This window comes from Atheta coriaria, unplaced genomic scaffold (genome assembly GCF_025399875.1).
Source record: "Atheta coriaria isolate IRGN ID8LTWV9N9 unplaced genomic scaffold, Caltech_Dcor_3.1 hic_scaffold_5_pilon, whole genome shotgun sequence".
Taxonomy (NCBI): domain Eukaryota; kingdom Metazoa; phylum Arthropoda; class Insecta; order Coleoptera; family Staphylinidae; genus Dalotia; species Dalotia coriaria.
Window position 1 is genome coordinate 3,241,550 of NW_027045447.1, and position 17,363 is coordinate 3,258,912.

General features: G+C 34.7%; 1 protein-coding gene across 1 annotated transcript; it reads left to right on the forward strand.

Moving 5' to 3' along the window:
• Window positions 1–993: 993 nt before the first annotated feature.
• On the forward strand, window positions 994–16,896 carry LOC135792467 (glutaredoxin domain-containing cysteine-rich protein CG31559-like). The gene is given in 5 exon segments (XM_065303114.1): window positions 994–1,862; window positions 1,865–2,587; window positions 11,660–11,893; window positions 15,599–15,664; window positions 16,038–16,896. Coding segments are annotated over 5 exon segments (1,638 nt in total). The 5' UTR covers window positions 994–1,427; the 3' UTR covers window positions 16,218–16,896.
• Window positions 16,897–17,363: the final 467 nt, after the last annotated feature.

Sequence of the window (17,363 nt, forward strand, 5' to 3'; positions counted from 1 at the left end):
ATTTTAACTGAACATATTTTTACTTAAAATGCACTCTACTATTATTTCTAGTAGGTATGCACGTGCGGAAGTAAGAAATTAACCTAGAAAGTAACAATTGACGTCCTTGCACACCTAGCACACTGAAATGCTGCAAACATTAATTTGTTTTTAATAGCCCTGACTGTGACATCTAGGTGAGCACTTATCGTGTGTCCTTAAAAACAATATTGTTTTACTACCTCATAAATATGGGAAATAACACTTTATTATTTGTTTATTTAAAATTTTGACAAGTTTGTTTCAGCAGTAAGAAGCGCAGCACAGAGAGTACGAGTGAAATAATCTCGGCGTCCTTTCGGAAAGGTCGCGCAAGGTAATAAATATAAAACTCGTTGAGGCAACTTTCGACGAGGTGCATGCCTGCGAGGCTCACGTGTTAAGTATTTGCACGTTTGCACGGCTCCACGTGTGAAGTGTAACAGTATTTTGCATTCCACGCATTTGTAACTACTAACACATTAGTGGGTACTAGTATAACTATGAGAAATTCAAGTTCTCAAAATGGCCGATGCGTAGAAATAGGTTATGTATGGAAAATGTCAATTTTGGGCATAATTTAAGGTTATTTTTACTTTATTTCAAGGAATTTTGACTTTAGACATGTGTTTTTTGCAGGTTACTTAATTCTCATTCCTCTTAATTCTCAACTATCACTAACTAACGTGAAACATATTTCTATAAAATGGCTGCCATGTTGAAAAAATAGGTTATGTACGCAAAATATCAAAATTGTAGTTATTTCTTCTCAATTTTAGTGGTTTTTCACTTTACACTTGTTGTTTTCCACATGTTACTTCCCAATTCTCAATTATCACCAAGTCTCAGGTGCGCAACACGCACGTCGACGTGTGTCATTGAGAAAGCTGCCACGGTGTCTTCGGCTAATGGCTCCTTGCGCTGCGCCTACCGTACCCCGGCTGGAAGTGTTAACCGGCGACTGTAACGCTCGCGCAAGTGGCACACACCGGCGACCAGCCCGCCGTCGAAGAAGAAGAAGAAGCAGAAGGCGATCGCCATCGCAAGACGGTCGGCGCGATCGCGTTCAGTGAGTTGCTCAGTCCGCAGTCCGCGCTCTCTCGGTCTTTAGAACGCACGTACAGTTATATCCATCGTCTTTTTCTGCGAGTGCACACATTGTCGTCATTATATCGCCGACATTACCTATCATTACGGTGAATTCAAAGTCACAATCATGCATTGATTCCACTATCATCATCCGCCATCCGTCCGACTTAAGTGCAATGGAGTGATACGCATCTAATCAGAGGATTATCACTCGTACATAAGTCGATAGACAAAATATTTTAACTGAAAATTATAAAGTAATTAACGTGTGTTGAGTGTGTGTATGTGTATGTGGTGTGTATGAGGCTGGAGATAGCACGATGGAGCAAGTAGTCGCTTTTGGTCCACCGCCGCTGCCGCCGAAGACTCGGAGGTCCCCTCCAGACACGACAACGGTACTCGCATCTCAGCCGGACGTCTTTGCACATCAAGAAACGTCCATCGCGAGTACAGCCTCTTCGCCAGGCAGCCACGTGGTTAAGATTCGTATCAATCCAGAAGCTGGGTCATTGCCGACCACGTGCGGGATATCTGCTTCACTACGTTCGTTCGCTTTGGATGAACCATCATCGCCTTGCATTCGGATTAATCTACACTCCGAAAACGAGATGATCCAAAACGTCGGGATTGCCGATTCGTCATCACCAGCGTACTTTTACTACAGCCCTTTTAATTGTGGTGCAATTATGTCCAGTGGGCAGGTATCTCCAAGTGACACACTCGATTCTGGTACTTGTAGTGACTTGGATAGCACCCTCCACCACCTTTACCAACCAAAAAGAATAAAAGTATTTCTACAAGTGGTTGTGCTTCAGGGGTGTCGGTTACAGTCATTGGGGCTCAACATAAGAGGGCTTCCAGCTTGACTTCCAGTGGAGCTGATGCCGATAGTGATGATAACGAGAGCAATATAAGTTGTGACTCGCTCAATAGCGGTGACCTACCTTCGGAAGACAAACCACAATTACAAGAATTAGATGAATGCAAGGCCAGTGCCTTTCTGCCGCAGGGTTTGCTCCAAGATATTCGAGAACGTTCGGTGAAATTATCAAGGCACGACCCGGCCGATGATGAAACTCATCAAGACAACGAAGTAACACAACACATTATCACTGAGGAAGAAGAAGATGTTGAAGATGTTGAAGGAGCAGATGATGCGTTTCTAGTGCAACCGCTCAAAGTCATCGTCGAGGAATGCACGTATGAGGAACGCCGTAGGCAGCAAGTGCCTAATAACAGGCTCAAATATGAGTCGGATAAGTTCATCAATTTCCACCTCAACGAGATGATACACGATAAAGCGCCCGAGCCGAAAAAAGAATCCACCGAGCATGAGGATGAATCTTTCGCGGGTTATAAAGACTTGTTGCAGTGCGATGGCTCGTCGACCATTCGCAGCGCGAAAGGGACAATTCGTGGTGTGAAAAATCGTGTGCGTGCTGGGATTGCCACCTTTTTGAGTATAAATGATCAAACTAAGGTAAGAAAATGTTTTTATTTTGATTTTTAACGGATACATGCAGTTAGAACTCATCATAACAGTATATTTTGACGAGTGTCGAGACATATACAGTTACATATATATTTAATTTACTTAATCATTAAAATTAATGAGTTATTTTTATAATTTCCAAAATGAAAACTGAAAATTTCTAGAAATCGTAATCTATTGATTGATTTCCATGTTGATTATCGACTTCTTCAGTGTGAATCTAGGTTAATTGTTGTTTGGCTACTCAAAAAAGCATTTTATAACTCGTTAAACAAAATGCATTAACTTTTTCTTTCGCCATGTGTCTTAATAATTTATTTAAACAAAATTGATTTCACTGTTTAGTATCTAACGCCATCTGTTGTATTAAGCGCTATCACACGTTTAATAGTTTTTTTTATTATCGTCGAATGAAGATAAAGCGATTTGTAGAACTACTTGTATTATGTTACGCATGTAACTGTAAAGTTTGTTACAATTTTTTCCTACAATTTGCACTAAATGTGGAATGTGGGAAAGACGCAAAGCGACACACTTAGCATATTATTACAATTACGCACTGAAACATCTCATCGTTCCATCTTCATCATCGTATTCGCTAGATATTCGTGTCAACTTGATGTTTTTTGTTTACTTTACTTTTTCACCTGAATTTCATAGCAACAGTAGCAATTTAGCATATATTGTATATACATTGGTGTCAATGCAATATATGCAACCCAATACACATAATAACTATGTTTGGTTATGTTTTGTAATTGTAATATATTGTTTCATAGATAATATTAATGCAGGATAATTGTTTTATCATGATTCACGATCTTTAGATGATTCGTATGAGCACACATCGCATAACTCCGCATTGTATTGTTTCTCGAGGCTTTTGCTTGCTTCACATTAATAGTCTAAGACTAGACAATAATTCTTTTGAAAGCTAACGAGTGTGTATAATGTTTGATGAACTAATACATCACATGAGTTGAACGCAAACAACGCAATCGTTTCACAATGTTGAAAAGTTAAACAAAAATAATATATATATATATTACAAAATCTTACAGTAATTATTAATATAATCTTAAAATTTAAGTCGCAATAAAAAAATTTTTTGATAAATAAATTATGATTCACACTGAAAGTATAACAAAACAATTATTTGAGTTATTGTAATATGTGATAATACGTATTAATAATTTAAAGTTCATTTTGTACTTAATCTAATCAAATAAATATTCAACTCGAGTTGTTTTGATTGTCATCAATTCAAACATCTCAATATTATCTGTCATGTGAATTTAGTTTGTCATCTACATAAGATTCTGGTCATGATAGCTAATAAATAAATGAAACAAACCGCAAAAAGTACAATTATCCTTTTATAATCAAAAAAATTATAATTGAAATACCAACTGGCACTTTACTAACATTTGTTCGTGTTGTGTATCAGTTCTGGTCGATTATAGCAATTACTCTCAAATAAATTACAACACATGCTAAGCGTGAGACGTCACAAACATTAAATCAATTTGTCGATTTGTTTAGGATTCATGAAATATGAGTCTAGAACAAACCGAACGGTCCAAAATGGTGCGCTTACTGCTTACCACATCTCTTATTGATGTAAAATATTCATAAAATGTACCGGCAAACAGGTGCGTTGGCTCGAGAAAGAGAAAGCGGGTCATATTAACCAGATGAAAATTAAGCAAAAGCCGCCGCAAAGAAAGACCGAAACGCCGAAAAATGCCACGCATCGTTGAGTGTCCGATTATGTTCCACAAAGTGTACAGCACAGACAAAGCCAGTTTTTCAGCATTTTCGACATCGCAACCAGACGAACAAAACACACACACATTATAAAAACAAAACAAGAAAAAAGGAAAATTTAATTCTCAGCTAATTAATGCATTTGCAGATTGGTGAATGGCAAATGATGTTAAATGATTTTATAGAGTTATAATGGTAGATAATGTTATTGTTCTCGCGTGAGAATAATCATTGAATTTTGAGTTTAATATAATTTTTAAGTGGCTATCATGTTGGTGCGAGATTAATATGAAAACAATGCACAAGCACTATAATAACTAAAACACAATAATGGAATTTACTTGTAATTTAATTATTGTTATTATTCAGGGTGAAATGCTATTATTTTCGTGTAAAATACTAGTTTTTACATATTTTCCTACATAAAGTTGACGTTTTGAAGTATATTAATACTTGTGAATAAAAAAATACATTCAATTAGTATGCAAGCAGCGCGAAACGCACATTTTAATTTATAAAATATTTATTATGAGGATAGAAAGAAGCAGTGCAAATGCACACGAGCATTCCGCACGTAGATTGAATGTGTATCTACGCGCCGGAATAATCGCATATAGAAAATATATGGTAAAAGGATTCGAGAATTAGCGCATGCGGAAGTCATGTTCACGCACGAGCGGAACTCTCGAATGAAATCGGCGCGAGCGCGACTGTCACCTCGCAGTCGAAGCAAATCGCCATCTTATTTACACGTTAGCGAAAAACGAAGTCTAATAATATTTATATTAGTTTTATTTAACTACGAATGAAAGGCAGGTGATAGTCAAAACGAAGACTTTCTTTTGGAATGTATGAATGATTATCAGGTTGCATATATTAATTAAAGTGATTTAACGTATGTCACCCTTGTTACAACACAAAAACCGTTCAAGTTTGGTTATAAAACCAAAATAAAAAGTGGTATAGAAGTGGTATATGCTTATTATATAACGACATATAAACGTATACGACCACTGAATAACATAATTATGTGTTGTGTTTAATTGTTAAACGATTAACATCTACAAAATGATATAATAGTGTTTAAAATTTAGTATTAGATTTGAATTTGGGTACTATATTTTATTTATTGCTGTTTTCTTGAGTGTTTAAGTAGTTAAACTTTCACATCATTAAACTCTCAAAAGATTATGATTTTGATGAGGATGCACTCTAACTAAAAATAATTCTTAATTATAAACAATGAGAAAGCGTAGAACTGATTCGTTTTGGTTTAGTTTCCTACTCAAACTAATCATAAATTTACAAACAATTTAATTTACTTCTTTAAAAGTAAAAAGTAACAAACAAACAAGCAACCATCTTACATAAAACTATTTTATGAATGTTTAAATTTAAGTCTGGTATTAATTTGTTCTCAAGCACTTAAAAATTGAAGTTAAACTTACAGTTAAAACGAATACGGTAAGTTTTATACGGTTTATTATAATCTAACGTTCAACAATAGATGTAATTCGCATGATATCAAAAAAATGTTGAATGTGAATAAATTCAAAGCATCAAAAATGTAATGCAGATGAATCAAACTTTTCAGTTGTCAGTTACCTGTGAGTTGGGATTTCGGTGAAGAATAAAAAATTCACCGCATTAAATGATTTAACTTTATTGATTTAGTAGAAGGATAACATTCTGGAAGATTGGACAATTGTTAGGAATGGTAGTTAAATTTTAATGAGTGTGTTTCTTTTTGTTATGAGAAGACGAAATGATGTTTATGCTTTGTTAGTGGATCTGTGTAGGTACTTGTAACGAAGTAACGCGACATGATGCCCCGACATTCAAGAACCGGACGGGCTTGAGACTGAATGTAGAATGTTGATCGCGATCCCATATGGCGGTTTATAATCTAGCGGTATATCTAGCGGAATCGTCATGGTATTTTTGCCATGTTACTCAGTGTTACACGGTATTACCAAGTAAATGCTTATATTTTGCGCTCTGGCTTACCAAAGGTGTAATCAATTTCCAGGTTCATATTTCACGTTTCTAAGCGTCAAATTTATTTATATATTAAAAATATTTATTATTAACTATTCTTAAAAATATTCTACACCTAGTGGAGGAATACTTTTGTTAATAGAATTATTATTTAAAAAGTTATGGACAAGTAATTTTGATGTTTACAAAAAATTGCTATATTTGCAGAATTTGTTGAATAACTTTTGATAAAATATAGTTATTAATTATTTAATAATTTGAGAATACGATAAATAATTTAATAATAAATAAGTTTTTTTCAAAAACTTGTTGAATAACTTGATTTATTTTAAAGTTATTCATTAATAACTAAACTATAACAAGAACATTTTACTTATGTAATGTTTTGATGATTAATGGATCATTTTAAAATATTTAAAATTAGGTTTGGCACAAGTCTTATAAGGAACCGAGTGTTACACCTTTTTTATAATAATTGGACGTTAAAACTCAGCCTTGAATGATTTTATTTATGTTTTTGAGTAGGAACTATAAATTTTATGCTAGACACACCAAAGTTTCGTAGTTTTTTTGTGCCTTAGATAAATTATTTTCTTTCAATTACGATTATATACAGCGGTGACAACATGGCGTACGACGACGGCATTGCGCAACGCTTCTCGGATCATAAAATGTAATAAAAATCCATTTCGACGTGCGCGTTCCTTTTGTTCGCGCGCACGATGTCCTCGAAGAAGTTCCAGCATCAGCTGCGGCGTGCCGCGTGAATGAATGTCCTTGGAAAATGGATAAATTTTAATGAAAAGCAATCAACTTTGTTCGCGACACGCTATAGCACATGGTTTTTGCTTTGTTGCAGATTTACAGTTTCGAAATGAAATTATTGCGAGTTTTTCCCGGCTACAAATGCCATAAAGATACAATACAAGATATAAAACAGCAAAAATGAAGATATTATTTGCAAAATTAGTCATATTTACACATAAAAAGTAAAATATTCAACTGAAATGACAGATTTCCAAAAAATGTGAAAGTAGCTAAGACAAACAAATTTTCACATTCTTATTCTCATTCCCATTGCGATTACACATGTTTAAATAGAAAAAAATCCCATTCACCGGAAATATCCCAAGAGTTTCAAGTGTTTTACGTGCTTACAAATAGGTGTGACTTACAGTCAACACTAAATGCTAAATAAAATACTATTCTTCGTTGATGTATGTGTGTGTTTAGCAAAAAGCGAATGGCGAATGTAAGCTAGACAATGCTGCGTGCTAATTCAATTATACTGCAGCGCCAATGACCGCGTACGAAGAAATTTTTACTCGGAAACGCACAATCATCATGTGTCTGAACAATGATGAACTCCAGCGAGCATTAAAACAATCCTTACTACTGGTATTTTGCAGGGAAAAGTGAATACGAAGGAAAATTAAATCAACGCCACACTGCACTGCACCGAATAAATAATAATTGTTGTATGAAATAATTAGTGCAGAGCTGAAGCTAATGAGTGTGTAGGAATAAATGTGTTTTGAAATAAAAAGCGAAAAGTTTACTTTGCTTTACTTGCCGCACGCGTTTGTTGCGGAAGAATTGAGAAGAAAAATTGAGTGCTGTTAAGATCGGCAATTTTCAGCGTCATTTACAAATTAATTGCGCTTTTTTTAATCGAGTGTATCGGAGCAAACTTGCGTTGCAAATTATAGTCGTCTATAATCGCGTAATATTACGTTGTGCACTTGCTGGCATGTGCTTGAACACTTGAAGCGTTCGTTAATTGCATCATTACCGACCGACGACTTGGTAGCAACCACCTGGTGCTTTGATACATCATTGTTACTATTTACATTTTGATTGGTTAGTTAAAATTGTTGTAAAAGTCATATTTTAGGGCATTAAAAGATAAAATTTGATTTTTTGAGGTTTTTTTGCAAAAAATACATTTTTTTCTAAGTTTTTGCAAAAAAAATGGTAAAAAAGTACTATTAATTATAATAACCTTTCAAGAAAATAGTTGTTGACAATATGAAGATCAAGAATTTTATATTTGAATGCATTTAAACATTTAAATTGAACTTTTTTGAGAAAATTTTACAAATAGATTTTTGCCTAAACTTTTGCAAAAAAAAATGGTAAAACTGCACCATTGTATATGATTATCCCTCAATAAAATACTAGTTAATAATATAACAAGGCGGAATTTTCAATTTTACTGCATTTAATCATAAAAATTCAATTTTTTGAATTTTATTTCTGCAAAAATACCTATTTTCTGATTTTCTGGAAAAAAAGAATTATAAACTAGTACCGTTATTTAGCAAGATGTTATAATCGCCTGCTGTTCTGGGAATGCAATGTAATTGCACCTCAATAAAATAATAGTTAGCAATATCATGACGCAGAATCACACACACAGTAGTCGAGAAAAAACACCAACTGGCATTCTTAGCGCATTAGTCGCGAGACAAAGTGAAAGCGATACCAACACGTCGAACAATATTTATATTATGCATGCCTTTTTATCGACGCTCTAATAAAACGGTTCTGTTCTAATGCCAATGCTCGAGCACAAGAAGCCGCCGAACCAAGCCATGCACGAAAAGAAACGGCTGGCGCGAGAAACAACGATCGAAGAAGCAAACGAAATTGGTAAGAGTGGAGAATAGAAAGAAAAAAAGGAAACGCTCGATGGTGCGATCGTTAAGTCATAAATTATAATAAAACACATGCGAATTAAACGCAAATTGAGAATTATATCCAGAATTGAGTCGTATACTTTTTGTTTCGATTTGCCTTGGTTAAAAATTAATTACCTAGATGGCAGTAGTATACAGTTGTTCTATTTTTATTTGCACTTTAAAAGATTGCTTGCTATTTGTTTGAGTCGGAATTATTAAGCATCTAGATGTGTATGCGTGTTATATACGCATTGTTTACGTTTTATGACGACCATTCAACTGCCAGAGGAGATTATTTCTGCGCACACCTTCGGGTCTATAAAGGTGTATAACAGTGCAATGTGTTTTATGATATTGCTTTAGAATTGTCGCGTCTGAAATTTGTTTTACATTTATTTTAGTTTCGGGCGTGTTGAAAACGATTTGGTAAATGTTTATTGCTTAATAAAACAACTATTCAATTTTTATATGCTTAATAAAGTTTATAGACAACTTTTTCGTTTGGGGTTTAAAATTTAGAAGTGATAGGAATAATAGCATAGCAAAAAAACCAGGCAACCCAACATACATTAAGTTTAATATAGTTTCCATTATAATTTTCTGCAACGAAAATTATTTCATGAAGTCATTATTTATCATAAATTTCATATTTTAACAAGAAAATGCATCTAATTTATATAATTGGGGCATTAAAACTTTACCTTTGAATATATTTCATAGTTTTACGTCAATTAATTTTAACAAATCCAAGTAAATGATGTAAAATGTATTTTTTGTCAAGTTAATGAGTCTCTATTAGAATAATTATTTGTTCTGCTTACAGAAATGTAAGAAATAAGTAGAAATCGATTATCGTTGAAATAGCAGAATCAAATGTGATTAATACCTTGAACTTTTGCGACTCGTGAGAACAACAGTTACGCAATCAGCGCACATCTTCGCGTACCAGTCCCATACCAGTCCCATCTTCCCATCGCGATATACCATCACCAATTCCAATGCACCTAAATGCATCTTATTATTACGTTTGTCCTTTCGCGCAACGCAAACGTGTTTCACTTCCAGATTATTTGCACCTGCAAACACAAATTATGCAATTATACACTTAGAATAATTTCGTGTTTTAGTCCACCGAATTAAATTCTCATCTACAACAATTAGTAATTGTTTGAAAGGAACATCACGTTTATAAAATTAATTTTTAATTACGCTTATGTTTTAAATGTTTTAAATGTTTATAGTTCAATGTCGCTAATTTGTAATTTTTTACTCATTGGTATTGTCATACATACACAATGCACAGTATACGCAGTAATGATATGTGCGAAAATGAAAGTGAAAGTCTTCTCAAGTACTCAACTGTCACGGGATAACTATGTTCGCATATTCGTTTCTTTTCTGGCGCCCAGAAGTTTTATATTTATGAGTTTTTTCCTCACACCGTAGCATCGTATTCATTCTCTTATTCAAAGTGTTCGTTGCACTCACCAGAAAAATAATTAAAACACGTGTACACTGGATGAGAAATGAGATTTGTTCGTAAGAAATGTAACAAAAGTTTACAATTTCACATAAAAATACAATATTTTTTATTTTTTGTAAAAATGAGTGAAACGAGAGTTAGTTTTAAATTGCATTTTTAAGTGAGTAGTTGTGATTCTAGTATGGCACTAGAGTTCATAACGGAAGATGAAAGAAACTGCTAGAGCTAGACTTTCTAATTAATGATTCATCACTAAGTCCCTGCTTGACGCCAATCACCATTAGGATAATTTAGGTAAATGCATTTTTTGCGATCAGGCGCCGTGCCGCTATTTCTCATCACCTCACATCTATTAAATTTAATCGCTAACTTCCTATCAGGTAAAAAAGTAAAAGAAATTGCAATTAATAGATGTTCAAGTTTACAGGTTAAGTTTTAAGTTAACCTTATAATTAGCAAACTTTAATAAAACACACAATAAAATCAACTAAAGTAATAAATTTTGTTTTGTTATTGCAATTTTTAAGGTAATTTTGGATATTTTTGGTAAATTTGTACGAAAAAAAATACTTTTACATACTTGTTTTGTTGAAATATTGGTTAAGTTTAAGTTTATAGGTTTAGATTTAAATTTACATCTATTAATTAGCAAAAGTAAATAAAGCAAACAATAAAATCAACTCGGTTAAGAAATTTTGATGTTTTAAAAATAATTTTGATGGATTTTTCCGAAAAAGTAATTTTTACACACTTAATTCACATTATAACTATAAAAAAACCCTAACCTTCATATTAATGTAAACGTAAAATACTTGTAAATGTCTGTCTCGATCGTAAATTTATCTGTTTACAAAATTTGCGCGACAAGACGTTGGCAAATATCAAGGACACTCATATTTAATGAAGCATAATTTAACGGTGTTTTTTGCACAACTAGTATATACGAATACGAGCACAAGTATCACATTTTGTGAACAATCAATTACGCGCGATTGTCCGCCGTAGACATAAATAATTTTGCACACAAGGTTGCGAAATTTCACACACCTATATATATGTTTTAATAACCAATTAGATAAACATAATAAGCGTAAATATTTATAGAAATTCACCGTTTGTATTTGTTTTCAGACGTACAAGGAGAAAGACGCCGGCAAGGTCGTGGTCTACACGACGACGATGGGCATCGTGCGCGAGACCTACCAGTCGTGCATGAAAGTCAAGCAGATCCTTCGCACACAACTAGTGCGCTTCGAGGAGCGCGACGTCTTCATGAGCGCCGACTATCAGGCGGAGATCAGGGACCGCATGCGATGTGGCGATATCCTAGTGCCACAGGTGTTTGTCGATGGGCAGCACATTGGTGTAAGTGTGTCATTAATCTATAAAGCTCGTAAACACACCGCCGGGACGTTTCATAACTTTCAAAATAGTGCTCATATTTTTCTAACCGCCCCGCGGTTAATGGTTTATTACTTCAGGCGTTGTTTGCGGTGATTGGAAAACTTGCTTCGCAACCACCCCGATCATTCCGAGCGAACTCGTGCTGGCAATTTATTTCTGCGCGCGCGCTTCAATCATTTCGGCAAGCAATAAGCTTGTCAACAACAGCGACGGAGGTACTGGAAACCGCATCGGCACATCGTTTGGATTTGCTTAGTTGGGTTCGTTAGATTCGACGAATCTCGCCACTCACTCCGGGTGAATGTTTCCTCGAACAGTTTCGGAACCAACAAGCCATTTATATTCCTCTTTCCTCCGCTGAAGTGACTTCATTACAACCTGATTCTATGAATTCCTGAACTAGTACTCGTATTTTCCTATCACCCTGTTTTTTTTACTGTGTGTAACTAAGATGTCCTTGACCGGTTCGTGGAAAGTGCGGGCAGTCTCGACGGATGCCCGCGTCGTAACAGACTTCCTTTTCTTGAAATGCTTCACAGCCGAGCGCACTTTTTCCACCGCAGGGTAGTCAGCACAAAAGTTTACAGCCTCACTTAGTTTAATGCGCTTTTCTGCGTCACACCTTTCGAATCTTTTAGAAAACATCGTGATTTATACGCAAAAACGTTTACTGATCAGTTTTTAACCGGCGCCTCCACCAAATATATTCCAATTGAAAAAACTGCTTTGCAAAAAGCGACAATGAAGATATCCACAATGAAAAATGTATAAGAAAGGCGGAGTGTCAATAAATATCTGGCCGACGACGCTGACGACAACGAAGACATACTCGTATACCTAATTAGAAAGCTTTGTTTGCTCGTGAATCCAGGTCTTGGATTTTTCTTGCCAGCATCAATTTGATTCAATTCTAGTTAAACATTTACTGACAACGATTTTGCGAACTAAAATATTCGTGGAATAATTTAAATTTATATTACTCACTAAAATATTTAAATGTGAATTCAAATAATTGTTAAATTGAGTTTTCTTTTGCGCAGTGCCATGAGGCTTTTGGGAACTTTCTGTGGAGTGCTTAAATATAATACTATTGTAGCAAGCTCGGTTTCGGTTGTTGCATAAAACTAAAAAAGTGGATTAAGTAACATTTCCATAAAGTTTACGGATGTCGGGTATGAGATGCTGGTTTAAAATATGGGGAAATCAACAGTTCTGCTTTTGGTCAAAAAGAAAAAAAGAAGTTAACAACAAGTCGGTTGCGTTGGTCACTGGAACGCTCGATAAGGAGGTCACTTAGTTCGACACGTAACCGACATGCGATGAACAACGTCAACGCATTGATTGCACGACAATTTGCTAGTAAATTATTAATAATTACGCAATTACGTCTTGAGACAACAACCGCAATGTAGTTGTTTATTCGGTTCCGCTTGAGGTGGAATATTTACGCCGGAATCGATAGAAATTAGAGCAAAAACACTTGTTTTGAATCGAGTTTCAAAGAAATTTAAGCAACGTAAACATCCTCTTCCTTCAACAATCTACGAGTACTTCTCGTGAACAAGAAATATTTATACGTTTGTTGATGGGTATGTATGTGTGTGTGTGTGTATTTTGCGGCGTCGGTAACTTTACGCGCCGTCGCCGCCGTTCCGCGAGTCGTTATCCTTGCGTATCCTTGAACGCGTCCTTGACTCGGCTTTCCACTCCCGGCCGCCCAGTCCTCGACAAGCAGCCGGCGTATATATCAGAGTGGAAGCCAGGTACACACTCACAAAATACATACTTGGATGTTTGAGGCAAGTAAGGAAGGAAAAATGAATAAAAACCCGTGGAAAATATGGCAATGGCGAAGAAAGGTCGCAATTTAATTTTGCCCTAGCTTTCGGCGGACGTAACGAATGCGCTGCGAAAACAATGAGCACAGACAACACAACATTTTCCGCAGCGTCCTTCTGAGGAGTGCGAGTTGAAGAAGAAACACAAAAAAGTATACATAAAAAGCACATAATCGGATTTTAATAAACGCAAAAATTTCCAATTTAAATGCACACGCAAATACCTACATCAATACAAAATCATTAGAATATTAAACAATGCAACATGAAACACATTTTTAAATAGAATATGTAAATGAAAATTCAAATTTTAGTTATTTATAAATTATTCGTAAACTATTTGTGATTGAAATATGATTTTTGCAAATCAAGTATCAAATAGTTATGTTTATTTAAATGTGTCCACATTCTGTCAATTTATTAATTTTTAAACAAGTTATTAATGATTTAAATCAAGTTTGGAAAAAATTATTAAAATATTATAAAATTGTCAATAACTTTTTGTTAGTATTTTTTATTGTTGTTTATTTTATATAAATCGATGCAAAATTTAATACTTCATTTCTTATTGAAAGAATTTTTAGAAAAAGTTGATTGGTTTTGGAGTAATTACCAAAAAATTTTTCCGCAAAAAATATAATCCAAATATTTTATTCAATTTTCTAACCTAAAGTCTAGTATATTTCCCAATTTGTTTTAGTTTGCTTTCAGCTTGTATTCTGTGTTGATTCTCGCCTGAGATAAACATTGTGTCGGCGGCGTGAGCCACAGGTGCCAGGCCATCGTGCAAGATCGATAGAGCTCTTTCTTCCTCGGCTCGATTCTAATCTCATGCGACAAAAATGCACTCGCACGCAAAATCTTGCGAAAATCGAAAACTTGAATTATGATCCAGCTTTAAACTGAAATTAATGCCCAGCTTATCGTAGGCACACGCAGAAAAATTACAGAATTTTTATTAAATTGGACTTAGATAGAGTGAAAAGGTCAATTCAGGTCGTCCTACTTGACCATCTCGCGATCGCGCAGCGAGGAAGAAAATCTATTGCACCATCCAGCAGCTGGTGGCTTGTGTTGTGCATCTGTTATTTTTGTAACGGCATCGCTGTCGCGTTTTCACAACACGGCGGCGAATGCAATCAGCGCGCCAACAATTCGAAAAATTCTAGAAGCTATCAAAAACATATTAGATTCCGCGCATTGAAACTTATTGAAATGCGAAGATTGTAAAATGTAAAAGTAATTTAATGGATTAGAAAATTAATCGAATCTTTGCAAATGAGAATATTCACATATTAAAATATAAGCAATTTGTGCCACTTTTACAGGAGTTATCAGAAAAACTTCTCTAATGATGTTAAATTATCTCGACAGTTGTCGCTCAATTTGACGGCTGCATAAAAAAGTTATCACGTTATGAACTTACATTTTTTCGATATTTTGTCTTTTCTTGTATTTGACATTCACGAGTGGCGGCGCTAATGCATTGTCACGCTTCGTAATGTATGTTATGCAGTTTGCAAAGCGAACTCAGGCACGTAACTTAAAAAAAGCACCACACGCTGAGGTCTAGAGGGTGGGGGCGGGCGTCGTCTACCGACGCCAGGCCAGCGACCTCCAATACCACCGAAAACAGCCAGACTATTTGGATTCTATAAAGGACCATAATTCCGTGATGGACGCTAAAACAAATTGAACACAAATAAAAATAATCGAAAAAAAAATGCTATTTTTACGTTTTGTAGATACAATCTGTAGCGGGTTTAATTTAATTTTGTTTTGTTTTGAAAATGTACCCGCAATGCTAAGCCACGTCTCACTGTTACAGGACGCCGAGACCGTGGAGAAATTGAACGAGACCGGCGAGCTCCGGAGGATACTCAAGCCCTACAAGGTGAGTGAGTGAGTTTTGGGTCGCAATAAACTCAATTCCCCACCGATATCGATTACGTAACCGGGTGGATATTGTTGTACTCGTATTCTATGTTTTGTTACTAAATATAAACATGGTTGAACATCAAAGCTGTAAATTTCATTAAAAAATAATTACAACAATATTTAAGTCGAGACGTAAATAGCTTGTTAAGTAGCTTGAAAGTTGTAAACTTCTCTTTTGAAGCTTAGCTGTGGGGGATAAAGTAAAAATAACAACATTGTGCCTAAAGCTCTTTATCCACTCTCAATATGAGAGCTAAAAATACATCTGCGTAATTTCTATTAAAAAACACGCTTTAGTAAAGGTAATTTGTAATTATTTCTATTTTTAGACAATGGATGCATGTACAACGTGTAAAGTGTGCGGAGGATACAATCTGCTTCCTTGTCAGGTGTGCAATGGCAGCAAGAAATCCGTTCACAGGAATCACTTCACCGCCGAATTTGTCGCGTTGAAATGCATGAATTGCGATGAAGTTGGTTTGGTAAAATGCACATCCTGTGCATTATAAAACTTCGTTTATTTACCAGCATCTACAAGCGGAAAAATGAAGTCTGACGTCTTCCGAAATCTATAAAATCTAATAAACATATTATAGTAATCTAATGTATAAAAGTGAATTTACTCGTTTGATGTTTTAGTGCAATGTTTATCCAATTTTCACTTCATTTATTAAATCTATTTGCATTTACATAGTTGATAAAAATATAAAATTAGTTTTAGTATCGTAGCTAGATACGTGCTTAGGAAATAAAAATGTCAATAACTAAATGAAATGAATGAAAATGAAACTCTATGTCAGAGCATCATCAACAATGCAATGTTTAACTATTGACTTGGTGAATTATTGAAATGTGCTTGTGTTATCGGATGTTTGGGCGCGCGCCGTTGTAAATAGATTCGCGGGTTTATTTAGCACCGACTGTTGATTGTTTGGCTGGTGCGTTTTAATTAAGCTGAATTCGCGCGTAATTTCCTGGCGGTGGGCTAGGTATGTGTGTGTACAAGATGGCCGCCAATTTCTTTTAGGGTTTAACGATTTTTATTCGTACGTACTGCATGCGTTCTTGTATGAGTGTGATTGTATGAGGGGTAATTTACTTAATGAACTGATAACTTATGTAAATTCCATATATGTAATATGTAATATGAATCTGTAGTGTATTATAATAAAATACTTATGTAGATTATACACGGTGTTTTATTTTTGATATTTTTAATTTAAAAACATGGAAATTTAATTATTTAACCTGCAAAAGAAAAATGATTCATGTTATGCTGTAAAATTTATATTTAGAGAGTATATTGACGTGATTCAATAAAGTTAGAAGCAAATTATTTTATTTTAAGGTTAAAATGAATTTTGCGGTGTTATTTCTATTCTAAACATAACCTAGTATACCAGATTGACATTGTATTGACAATCAAAGTTTAAAACTCAATTTCCGCTTAAGGTACTTTTTCTAAAGTGATAATCATTGAATTAAAAGCATGGAAATTCAATTATTTTTACTGGCCACACAAAACTGATAAAAATTTCGCTTCCATATTTATGTTTAGACAGAATATTGATGTCATTTAATAAAAATGTAAAGAATTTTTCAGAGTATAATAAATATTTTTCAAATATTTCTATTTTCTGAAGTAAACATAACCT